This window comes from Sinocyclocheilus rhinocerous, unplaced genomic scaffold, assembly GCF_001515625.1.
Source record: "Sinocyclocheilus rhinocerous isolate Xijiao unplaced genomic scaffold, SAMN03320098_v1.1 scaffold691, whole genome shotgun sequence".
NCBI classification, from domain to species: domain Eukaryota; kingdom Metazoa; phylum Chordata; class Actinopteri; order Cypriniformes; family Cyprinidae; genus Sinocyclocheilus; species Sinocyclocheilus rhinocerous.
In genome coordinates this window covers 845,201-857,359 of record NW_015656606.1, presented here as the reverse complement: position 1 = coordinate 857,359, position 12,159 = coordinate 845,201, and the positions used below count along the sequence as shown (strand labels likewise).

Sequence of the window (12,159 nt, the reverse complement as noted above, 5' to 3'; positions counted from 1 at the left end):
TGTGTGTGTGTGTGTGCGTGTGTATGTGTATATAAGACTAGTTTAAGTGTTTATGTAGTATGTTAGACTAGTTTAAGTGTTTATGTAGTTAATAAAGTCTTATTTGTATCACACTTGACGTTGTTCATTGTTTACTCATAACTGGCGTCCCTAATCATGCAGATTTATGCTGCAGGCTCTGTGTAGAGTTGTACAGTAAGAAAGTAATTTCCCTTAACCAGGAAATTAATGTTCTTAGAATTGACAGACAGTTGACCCTGAGAGGTCAAGTAAATATCTACAGCGAATCTAAATATTTATAATTAATTATAACTAGTTATGATTAATTATTCATATTTCCCCATGAGCTGATTCGCTACATGCTGTAGGAATCTATAAAATACTTTTATTTTTCCCAAATCCTGTCTAATCAAATGAATCGATAAAATCGATAGGCTGCATTTATTTAATAAAAAATACAGTAAAAATAGTGAAATAATATTATAATTTCAAACAGCTGTTTTCTATGTGAATATCTGTTCAAATATAATTTATTTCTGTGATCAAAGCTGTATTTTCAGCATCATTACTCCAGTCTTCAGTGTCACATGATCTTCAGAAATCATTCTAATATGCTGATTTGCTGCTCAAGAAATATTTCTGATTATTATCAATGTTGAAAACAGTTGTGCCGCACAATATTTTTGTGGAAACTGTGATACATTTTATTTTTCAGGATTCACAGATGAATAGAAAGTTTAAAAGAACAGCATTTATTTGAAATCTTTTGTAACATTAGAAATGTCTTCACTGGCACTTTTGATCCGTTTAATGCATCCTTTATAAATAAAAGTATTAATTTCTCTGGTTGTTTTCATGTGTCTCAGACTCATGAGCTGAAGGTGGACAACAATCCTGTGAACCGTCAGAAGCTCCGCGCGTCGGTTCGGATGTCGCAGTACCTGCAGTCCTGGAAAACCGTCAAACCGTTTTCTGGACTCAACCAACCAGAGGCTTCGCTCGCAGCCCCGCCCACTTCTGACAGCATCAGCCAACCACAGCCGGCCACAGTCAGTGTCAATCATGATCACTGTCCAATCATACAGAATCACGCTGAATATGGTCAACTGAAAACATAAATTAATTCCTGTCATTCTTTTATTTTCTCATCAACAGGTGCTCACAGAGTTCAACACTCCAAGGTGAAAATTAAAGGTTTATTAATTCGCATCAGTGATATAAAAGTAGTTTGCATATGTACCAAACAAAGTACTTTGAACTTAGTTTGGTTTGCTATCAAAATGCACCAAAAATGGATCGGAGCTGGCTTTTATGGCCACTTTGTGGTGGACACAGTTCGTTTTGTGGTTGACGTAAATGTGGTCTGAATTTGGTTCTCAAGTGTGAAAACTTTGTAATTCCCATTCGTTTCTTTTCTCAGATCTTCACAAGTTCTGGAAAACGGACTGATAGACTCATTAGACTCTCTGAGAAATGAAGGGTGAGCAAACAATTATGAATTCACGGTCTTCACAGTGAATGAGTCATAAAATAATATTTGCCTCAGTGTCGTCTTTTCATTGTTTAGGAAACGAGCGAAGCTGAACAGTGTGACGTTATTTTTTAATCATTTTCAGCTGGAGAAACAGGTGTGAATTATTTATTCACTTAAAAGCATGTGTTTTTTCCAGTTGATTATTATTTGCACTCTTATGTTCTAACGGTGTGTATGTTTGTGTCAGTATTCGTTAAGTGAAGTCCAGGGGCTTCATCGCTCTGTCATATGTTTGGCCTTCATCTTCATCTCTGTGTTTGTGGTTCAGATGCTGACCTCGCAAAGGTGAGTATCGTACGTTACAATAATAGGAAAATACATTTCTCTTGATTTACTTTAGTAGATGTTGCTGGTCTTATTGTGAATGGCTCATCAGTCCACGCTATTCTACAGCAGGGCTTCCCAAACTGGGGTTCATGAGTTGATGAAAATCTAATAGTTAATTAAATGATAGAAGTGTTCAAATAAAATAAAAAATTTATAAAAACAATCAAAATGAAATGCTTACAAAAACAGATTAAATATGTTATTTGTTAGCTGCATGTCGTGATCATTAAAATTACTGAAATATTACAATTTTACTAATCATTATATTATAATTATTATTATAAACCGGATAGTTCCGGTCCTTGATTCTGATTGGCTGAGCCACGTTCTAAGCTGTTGTAAATTACTCTACAAACATACACCTTTGTTTACTTTGTCTGTTGCTCGGCAACCACTTTGTTGCAACCACAACTGTTTCTGAGGAGCTACATTGTTTGGTGGAAGAATACTGTTTTTATTAATATCATTACTCTTTATTTGCTCTGTTTTATTTTGTGAAACCTTACTACGTATATGGAATAACCGTTTTATAAAAGCAATAAGCCCCGTGAAGCCGTGGTTTACAGTGAATTTATAACAGCTAAGGGGGTTTTTTAACAACGCCCCTTAGCTGTTATAAATTCACTGTAAACCACGGCTTCTTGGGGCTTATTGCTTTATTAGAATAACAATTAAAACTTAAAATCTCTAGGGGTTTAGAGATTATAATATTTTAGCTAAAAGGGTTTTGGCTAACAAAAAAGTTTGGGAATCCCTGATCTAAAAACAAAACCCTAAAATGAAAATGAAACAATTTTACAACTGTATCCTGAAAATGAAACAATTTTACAACTGTATCCTAAAAATTAAACAATTTTACAACTGTTATTTGATCTATATTGTGGCGAGGGCCAGATTTCAGTAGTAAAACTGTCTTCATGTTGATTTTAACACAATACACATTGCCTGTTATTTATTACAAACATTAAGGAAAACATTTTCTAAATTGTTTATATTTTTCTAAATTAACACGTTTTCTTTGTGCACATACAGAAATTTTGCGTTGGCGGTGTCGTACGGTGCCACTTTCCCTGTCCAAATACTGATTGTGCTTGTGGTCTTCACTAAGTTCCTGAAGGTATGACTGCTTGTCATATTTATATAAGTTTGTGTGTATATTTTAAGAAAATTCATATTAGTGGTTGACCATTGTGACTTTTTAAATAGTTAACACTTACTATTATTATGAAGAATGTGTTAATAAAAAGAACAGAAAAGGAAGTTATATAATTATTCTAAGGAGTATCTTGTGTTATTTGTTAATGTTTTAATATGTGTTTGTGTGTCAGCGCTGGCACTCTAAGTTTCCCCGCAGCATCCGCTGGGTCTCGACGCTGTTTGACGGTGTGGCCACCAGGGCGGCGCTGCGGCTGCTGCTGGTGTTTCTCTGTCTGCTCATCACGCTGCTCATGGCAGTGCTGAACATAGTGAGTCAACAGCAACGTGCTGAGAAACACCTTCACAAACATCAGCTCAGGACTGTTTGTGACTAGACAAAAGAGTCAAAGCAGCCAAAACCGCCTTTACACTGCAAAAGCGGGTTACACGCCACAGAAAGATGCTTGTAATGTTGCGCGTTCTTACAAACCAGTAGAAAGAAAACATCCAAAATACACATTTTAAGTGTTCATTATAATGCTCTTTATCTATTTGCGATATTGTGATGCATATCTTTAAAGGAGGTTTCCTTAAAACGAGTTTTATCTCCACTTCAGCAGCACTTACATACACCAAACTTAGCAGTTTTATTCCTCTCTATATTCTGAAGGATTTTACTGAGGGGTTTGTTGATATGTATTTTGCCTTGTTTTATTATTGCACTTCAATTCACAATTACAATACATATCTCTAAAGGCCTTTTTCTAAAATGAGTTTTATCTCCACTTCAGCAGCACTTACAGACACCAAACTTAGCAGTTTTATTCCTCTCTGTATTCTGAAGGATTTTACTGAAGGATTTGTTCATATATCATAGGCCTGATTTTATTATTGCACTTTATCTATTTGCATCTGTAGATTTCAATTACGATACATATCTCTAAAGGCCATTTGAGTTTTATCTCTACTTCAGCAGCACTTACAGACACCAGGTTTAGAAGTTTTATTCCTCTCTATATTCTGAAGGTTTTTACAGAGGGGTTTGCTGATATGTCTTTCGCCTGAACTTATACATTTTATTTCTAAAAACATGGCGAAAATCTTTTTTTTTGCCTATTGACAGTATTTTCTGATTTATGGAGTAATAAAAAGAGAAATCCAAAATCCCCTCTGTAAAAACCTTTAACTCTAATATGTCAACAAAATCAAACAAGAATTTTAAACTAGGCTTTATCCAGTTCACTTGCACATTTAAACATAACATTTAAAAAAACTTGTAGTTATAAATTATTTTTTTTTATTTTTAATTCAATCAATCAACTGGGAAAATATGGTGATTATTTATTAGTTATATATTATTCAAATTTTTACCCTATTCACCTGGGGTGTCTTGCCTTAAAAGTTGATAGATGTTTGATTAGTTTTTTGATGAGTTTTAGGTGAAGTAGTTAATCTAACTTTGCGAATTTAATCCTGTTAGAATCAAACATGTCTGTGTAAAAATTATTGCACAAATGTGTTACTATTGCTTATGGTTTTTTGATTAGCTTGAACATCCTCTAAGAAAGTCTATAACTGTAATATACATGTTTTATCAAAATGCATCTAATTAGTTTTGACCTTTACTGAAGAACTTTGGCTAAATTTCTCGTTGTTCTATCGACTGTCCCATAAAGATCAAATTAATTTTTTTAAAAGAAAATAAATGTCTTAATGTCTGTCTGTACAAAATCTTAAACTTTATCTGTTTGTTTTGTAGGTTTTTATCCCAGGCGATAACTGTTTAAATGTTTCCCACAATGCAACAGTACTGAACACTCTCAATCTCTACACTGTCCCGGTGAGCTTTTAGCTTATATTATAAATGGTCAATAGAGATGATAATTTGCATTCGTGTTGATGTCATATTGATCATATGTTGTGTGTGTGTGCAGTATTATCTGTACTGCTGTCTGCTGGCGATGTTGGGCGTGATTGTGTTTGTGCGTGTGAGCGTGTCTGTTAAAGTCTTCCTCCTGACCCTCGCTGTGGTGGTTTATCTCGCACTCTTCCTGCACGTTTACGCACCGCGCTCCGACTGCTACATGAAACAACTCTACAGCGGCAACAGCACGTAAGAGCCAAACACACACACACACACACACACACACACCTGATTCAGCAGGACTAGCTTTATATAAATGCAATATATAATATCCAGTGACTGAAAAGAGTTTAAAAAATGTCTTTGCTTTGACTTTGTTTCAAAATTTTTAAAGTGGACTGAAACCTACTTGAGCTGTGATAGTGTCTAAGTGATATTTAGCAAACTAATCAATTTGAAAATTATTATTTATAACATATGATAACAATATAAAATAACATTATTATTATTCATAATAATTTTCACTTACAACAACTATAATAACAACAATCGTTATTATTGGATTATTAATTTTAATTTATAACAATAACAGTTATTATTTTACATAATTCTAATCTATAATTTTAATTGTTTATAATAATAATTATTATTATTATGTATAAGTATAATAACAATATAAATAAAAACTATTATTATTGGATTACTCATTTTAGTTTATTGGATTATTCATAATTAACTCTTGTAACAACAATAATATTAACAGTTGTTATTATTTTTACTATAAAAATGAAGACAGAAATATATTACTATTTTAATAATACAATTGTACTGTAAAAATGAACATGTATTAAAAATGATAATAGCAATTTGCAATTATTTAAATTTTATTTTGATTAATTGTGCAGACCTAATTTAAATAATGTGTCACAATCAGCGGCATTAATATTTAGTATAGATGCAGTTTCATTTGCATGAATATTTAGCATAAACAATTAATTGTAAGTTTAGATTAGAATGTGTTGAAACAGATCTCTGAATATATATTAATTTCATATTGCATTAAAATTTAGTGCAATGTATTAAAATTACATGCTGCCATTTTATTTCAGCAGTGTGACGTATTTCATATAGTTAATAAGAAATTTAATGTAGGTGGGACTTAATTGATTCATGTGGATTTTTTTGGATGGAAAAAGTTTTTTTATTAAAGGCAGTTGAAAAATAAGAAGGATTAGTGATGTCAGACTTTTGATGAAAGATTATGAAGACAAACATTTTTTCTTTATTATAACGTCACTGATTTATCATCCATAATAAGAGCAGGAACATGAATCAAGAATGTAAACAGAGTCAAATATTGATTTTGTAAATTTAGTGTGTTTGACAGTCCAGATTCAGAGCCGATTCCACGTTTCTTTTGTGTTGTAACTCTAACATGTGTCCAGAAACACTGTGATTGTTGTACAATTTCAATAAATTGAGTGGAAATTAATATTTATTATATCTCACTGTCTCTGTCTGTCTCTGTGTGTGTGTGTGTGTGTGTGTGTGTGTTTTAGGCCAGGAGTTCTTAAGGAGCCCAAGATCATGTCTGGCATTTGGCTGGTCATTTTCTACTTGATTTCCCTTATTCTTGTGCGACAGGTAAGAGTGTGTGTGTGTGTATATTTGATTATGAGTATTTTAGTTTGATATGATGTATTCAGTAATGGGGAAGTTTACAAAATAATCCGCTCCAGATGACTAACTACTTCTCTAAAGGGAGTAGTTTTTGTCTTTGAATGGTGCTACTTCCTTTAGCTGTTACAGCAACTGATTCATACATTATAAATATATGACATTAGTTAAATCCTATTTACTGAAATATATCGATCTTGAACTAGTTTTAGACTTCTTGTTCTTTACGTTTTTATTTATAACTATTGTTAGAATTGCCCGACCACAGCAGGGTTATTATAGTTAACTAAAACTAAATGTATAACTACTTGAAGAAAATAATCATTATTTGAAAAAAATGTTTATGATATTTTTTTAAAAAGCTAGTCTTATTAAAGCTAGTTGCCAAGGCAACTGTCATGTGTGCCTACTGTGCTGGAGCGAGGAGACGCGGAGACATAGGAGATTCCAATAAACAGAACTTTAATGAACAGAACACCAGGAAAGCACACGTAAGACGAACAATTCCGGACTACGGAAATTCAGAAAACACAGGGTTTATATAATCGGAACGAAACAAGGAAATCAATGGGACACAGCTGGGATCAAATAAACACAATCAGGGCAGGAACAGGAAGACCAAATAAGGACATAAATTTCCTAAATAAGGACATGGAAACACATGGGGAGCAGAACACACACAAAACACAGAACAGAGTCTGACAGCAACATTTCCCATTTTCAGTTAATTTATGTTAAAGTATTAAAATAGCTAAAAGTAAATAAATGAAAACAAGTATTAAATATACATATTTTAAAAAAATAATAATAAAAATGACAAAAACACAACAAGATAACAAAAATGTAACTGAAATTAAAATGAAAACAGGAAAAATAAAATGTAATTCAAAATATTAAAATAAAAAATATATAATCTCATTTGAATATTAACAAAAACTAGTATATCAATCATACTGAATTACCATTGGACATCAGAGCCGAGATAAATTACTGTCTGGTATCCCTTTAGCTGACAGCATAAATAAATCTTTGGGTCTTAACAACCACATTTTCAAAGGAAAAATACTGGATGCCAAAATACATGAAACTGAAATAAACGAAACTAAAACGGAAAATGAATAAAAACACAATATATACATATTAAAAATAATAAAAATGACAAAAACACCAAAAAAATTAATAAATAAATATATATATATATATACTGTATATATATATGATGAATGATGATAATAAAATAACACTTTAGTTTAATACCTCAAAATAATTTTAGTAGAACGTTTCTCGATTACACATCTTTTTCATGTTTTCTTGGAAATATCATGTATGAAATGTGTCTCCCACTTGAGCAGAACTCCCGCCGTGTCACTGGAGTAATCTGAGTGTTTACTATGATGCAGGACGAGTTGGGCTCTCGGACGGAGTTCCTGCTGGAGAAGTGCTTTAATAAAGAGACGGAGGAAATGGAGACGACCAAGAACGTCAACAGACTGCTGCTGCAGAACCTTCTGCCGGAGCACGTCACAGACTTCTTCATCGGCAAAGACATCCAGAACCAGGTCAAACACTCACAGAGTTAACACTATACTTTACTAACATCTCTGAATGGATGCATGTAACACTATAATGCTACTGTAGCATATTTGATACATAAAGGCCTCTATATTTGCTGTTTCACACTCGATCTCCTGCATGTCTTCTGTCTCTGGTTGATCGATTAGAGTGTTTTATCCAGTCAGAGCTCTTTTAGTGTAACTGTAGCTGGATCTTGACTGGTTTTGATCAAGTAAAGGTCAGAATAACTGCAGTAATATCTCCAGATGAACACTTACTGGACTGAAGCAGCTCAGCTTTACTTGATTCTCCATCAATCATGTTTTAGAGTCTCAAATCTGATCCTCAGGATCTTTTGAGGAGCGTTTGTTTCCAGAAGCTTTACTTTCACTGTTCCTCAGCGGAGGAATGATCTTCACAAGCCTCCAGAACATCTCACATCTTCTGAGGAGCCTTTATTTCTTCAGCTCTCAATCACTGCATTATATGTTTGGAGCATTTCAATCTCATCTTACTGAGACAGATTACTGGAGATATAGAGTGATATTTAGATCATTTTATATCAGTATCTGCTGCACTGTTAGAAAGATCTCACTGATTTACAGCACAAGCATCAGCATTTCATTATAGAAATATAATTTGCTCAGTTTGAGTCTCTGGATAAAACTGAGCTTCTTATTCTCACTGTATCAGACTACATGAGCCATAAAAGCCTGATGATCAAATATGATGTGAGTTAGTTTTCTGTGATAGTACTGATGTGTGTGTGTGTTTCAGGACTTGTACAGTAAGTCGTGCGAGTGTGTTTGCGTGATGTTCGCGTCCGTGCCGCATTTCTTCAAGGAGTTTTACAACGAGAGCAGCGTCAACAACGACGGCCTGGAGTGCCTTCGCTTCCTCAACGAGATCATTTCAGACTTTGACGAGGTGGATGTCCGTCCGATGTCTGTTTGTCCGTCTGCCTGTGGTCTTTTTAACCCACCTGCCTCGTAATGCTCTCTTGCAGCTCCTCAACAAGCCCAAGTTCAGCGCCGTGGAAAAGATCAAGACCATCAGCAGCACCTACATGGCGGTGGCTGGACTGACCAAACCTGCCAAAACAGAGGAGAGACGGGTAAGTCGTGTGGCATGCTTAAAGGGCATGTTTTGCATGTGTAAATAGACATGCATGAGTTTTCATCTGTTTTTACCGTTCACAGACGTGCGACATGAGCTACAGTCACATCCGCAGCATGCTGGACTTCGCCATCGCTCTGATGGGGAGACTGGAGAACATCAACATGCACTCGTTCAACAGCTTCCAACTGAGGATCGGTACAACACAGACACTTATTATATACTGTAGTATATATATATATATATATATACTATTGGTCAAAAGTTCTGCTCACCAAGGCTGCATTTATCTGATAAAAATACATTAAAAATAGTGAAATATTATTATAATGTAAAATATCTGTGTTCTATGTGAATATCTGTTAAACTGTAATTTATTTCTGTGATGCGCAGCTGTATTTTCAGCATCATTACTCCAGTCTTCAGTGTCACATGATCTTCAGAAATCATAATAATATGCTGATTTGCTGCTCAAGAAACATTTCTGATTATTATCAATGTTGAAAACAGTCGTGCTGCACAATATTTTTGCGGAAACCGTGATAATCTATCATTCAAAAGTTTGGGGAAAGTTACAAAAAAATAAAGAAATTATACTTTTATTAATAAACGACGCATTAAAAGTGCCAGTAGAGACATTTATAATGTTTCAAAAGATTTCTATTTCAAATAAATGCTGTTCTTTTGAACTTTCTGTTCATCTGTGAATCCTGAAAAATAAAATGTGTAACAGTCTCCACAAAAATATTGTGCAGCACAACTGTTTTCAACATTGATAATAATCAGAAATGTTTCTCGAGCAGCAAATCAGCATATTAGAATGATTTCTGAAGATCATGTGACACTGACGACTGGAGTAATGCTGCTGAAAATTCAGAGCAATAAATTACAGTTTAACAGATATTCACATAGAAAGCAGCTGTTTTACATTAGAATAATATTTCATAATTTTTACTGTATCTTTGATCAAATAAATGCAGGTTTGGTGAGCAGCAGAGACTCTCTCTAATAAATCTAAGATTAATCTGACTGGTGTTGGGTGTTCTGTGTTGTGTTCAGGGATAAATCACGGTCCTCTGATCGCAGGCGTCATCGGCGCTCATAAACCTCAGTATGACATCTGGGGAAACACGGTTAATGTGGCCAGCCGGATGGACAGCACTGGAGTCCTGGATAAAATACAGGTGCGCGCCTCAACATCAGTCTGTCTGTGGTGTAATGCAAGGAAGCGTTTCTGCGTAAACCTCAGAAATCTGCTCTGCTCAAACAAAAAAGATGATTTATTTGCACAGGGAAATTAACAAAGCTAAAGTTAGTCTCTGACATGAGGCCTGAGCTCTCTTTGGTGAAACTGCATTTGATGTTTTAGCTTGATTTGAACCTTTAGATTTACCTTTATTGTCCATGAAAATATTCACAGGTTCGGTTTCTAGTTTCCATTTGTTCGCAAAACTTTTGTGTTCCCTGACAAATTAGCAGATATTTTGTACTACCTGAGAAATCTGCATTCGTTCACAAAACATTTTTAAGAGAACGCTTAAGTTCCCTGAGAAGCTTGAGTGGTATAAAATTAGATCAATATACTGTATGTTTCAGTGTTTTTGTGACACAAAGCTTCTCAGGGAAATGCAGAATATTTGCAACTGAATTAGGCTGAATGGATTCGAAAACGGTAAAACTCAACTGTTTAACTCTAGGGGAGCTGGAAAATTAGCCTATTTTCAAAAATAGTGGAGTGTTCCTTTAAATCATCTTGAGGCTCCATTAAAGGTTTGCTGGGGCCCTCTAGTGGGCCCCGGGCCCCTGGTTGAGAAACACCGCATTAGAGTGATCCATATGAAGTCTTCTAAACCCATATGTGACCCTGCAGCACAAAAGCAGTGTTAAGTCGCTGGGGTATATTTGTAGCAATAGCCAACAATACATTGTATGGGTCAAAATTATCCATTTTTATTTTATGCCAAAAATCATTAGGATATTAAGTAAAGATCATGTTCCATGAAGATATTTTGTCAATTTCCTACCGTAAATATATTAAAACTTAATTTTTGATTAGTAATATGCATTGCTAAGAACTTCATTTGAACAACTTTAAAGATGATTTTCTCAATATTTAGATTTTTTTGCACCCTCAGATTCCAGATTTTCAAATAGTTGTATCTCAGCCAAAAAAATTGTCCTATCCTAACAAACCATACATCAATGGAAAGCTTATTTATTCAGCTTTCAGATGATGCATAAATCTCAATTTTAAAAAAATTGACCCTTATGGCTGGTTTTGTGCTCCAGGGTCACAAATTAACAAAATAGCATGTTTGAAGTTGAATAAAAAAGTGGGAGCCTGCAGCATCATGAGTGGAAACCCGTTTGAGATGCATGCACCAGGAGTAAATGTCAACTTGTACACAAATCCAGCTCCGCGTGATCTCACTTCAGATGTATGCTGTTTGTCGTGTTCTCAGGTGACAGAGGAGACGGCGCAGGTGGCTCAAAGGCTAGGCTTCGGCGTAACTCTGAGAGGAGCGATCCACGTGAAGGGCAAAGGACAGCTGAGCACGTACTTCATCAACACCGAGCACTCAGTGCAGTGACCACAGCATCAGAGACCAGACCAGACTGACACGGTGTGATGAGTGTTTCACTGAGGTCCTCTGCGGCATCAGCCTGATAGCGCTGGCGCTACAAGAACTCAACTACTTAGCACTTAGATTTAACCAATTCTAGTACTTCTAAAAATGAAGGAAGAGGTTTTTAATTTGTGAAGTTAATCTGTTTTTTTTTTTTAAACAATGCAAAGTTGGCAGGTTTTCTAAAGTCTTTAGTTTTATATTGGATTTCTTGTATTTTCCTTAACTTGCGCACTTATTTATTAATGGTTATTAATGTGTATTTAATATTTTGTATGTTTCATGTGAAAAGTAAAAGTGTATAATATTATGTATAAAAATGT

The 12,159-nt window shown here is 34.6% G+C and overlaps 1 protein-coding gene across 1 annotated transcript in view; it reads left to right on the top strand.

Annotated features, from left to right (window-relative positions):
• LOC107720483 (adenylate cyclase type 4) overlaps nucleotides 1-12,159 on the top strand; it is a 17,744-nt gene extending 5,585 nt beyond the window's left edge. The window contains exons 9-24 of the mRNA XM_016528201.1: nucleotides 867-1,049; nucleotides 1,156-1,181; nucleotides 1,421-1,480; nucleotides 1,568-1,628; nucleotides 1,722-1,819; nucleotides 2,894-2,978; nucleotides 3,190-3,327; nucleotides 4,758-4,838; nucleotides 4,933-5,111; nucleotides 6,422-6,506; nucleotides 7,940-8,098; nucleotides 8,871-9,020; nucleotides 9,100-9,207; nucleotides 9,293-9,407; nucleotides 10,269-10,393; nucleotides 11,672-12,159. Of these exons, the coding sequence (XP_016383687.1) occupies nucleotides 867-1,049; nucleotides 1,156-1,181; nucleotides 1,421-1,480; nucleotides 1,568-1,628; nucleotides 1,722-1,819; nucleotides 2,894-2,978; nucleotides 3,190-3,327; nucleotides 4,758-4,838; nucleotides 4,933-5,111; nucleotides 6,422-6,506; nucleotides 7,940-8,098; nucleotides 8,871-9,020; nucleotides 9,100-9,207; nucleotides 9,293-9,407; nucleotides 10,269-10,393; nucleotides 11,672-11,800 (1,782 nt within the window). The 3' untranslated portion in view covers nucleotides 11,801-12,159. The remainder of the gene's footprint in view (nucleotides 1-866; nucleotides 1,050-1,155; nucleotides 1,182-1,420; nucleotides 1,481-1,567; nucleotides 1,629-1,721; nucleotides 1,820-2,893; nucleotides 2,979-3,189; nucleotides 3,328-4,757; nucleotides 4,839-4,932; nucleotides 5,112-6,421; nucleotides 6,507-7,939; nucleotides 8,099-8,870; nucleotides 9,021-9,099; nucleotides 9,208-9,292; nucleotides 9,408-10,268; nucleotides 10,394-11,671) is intronic.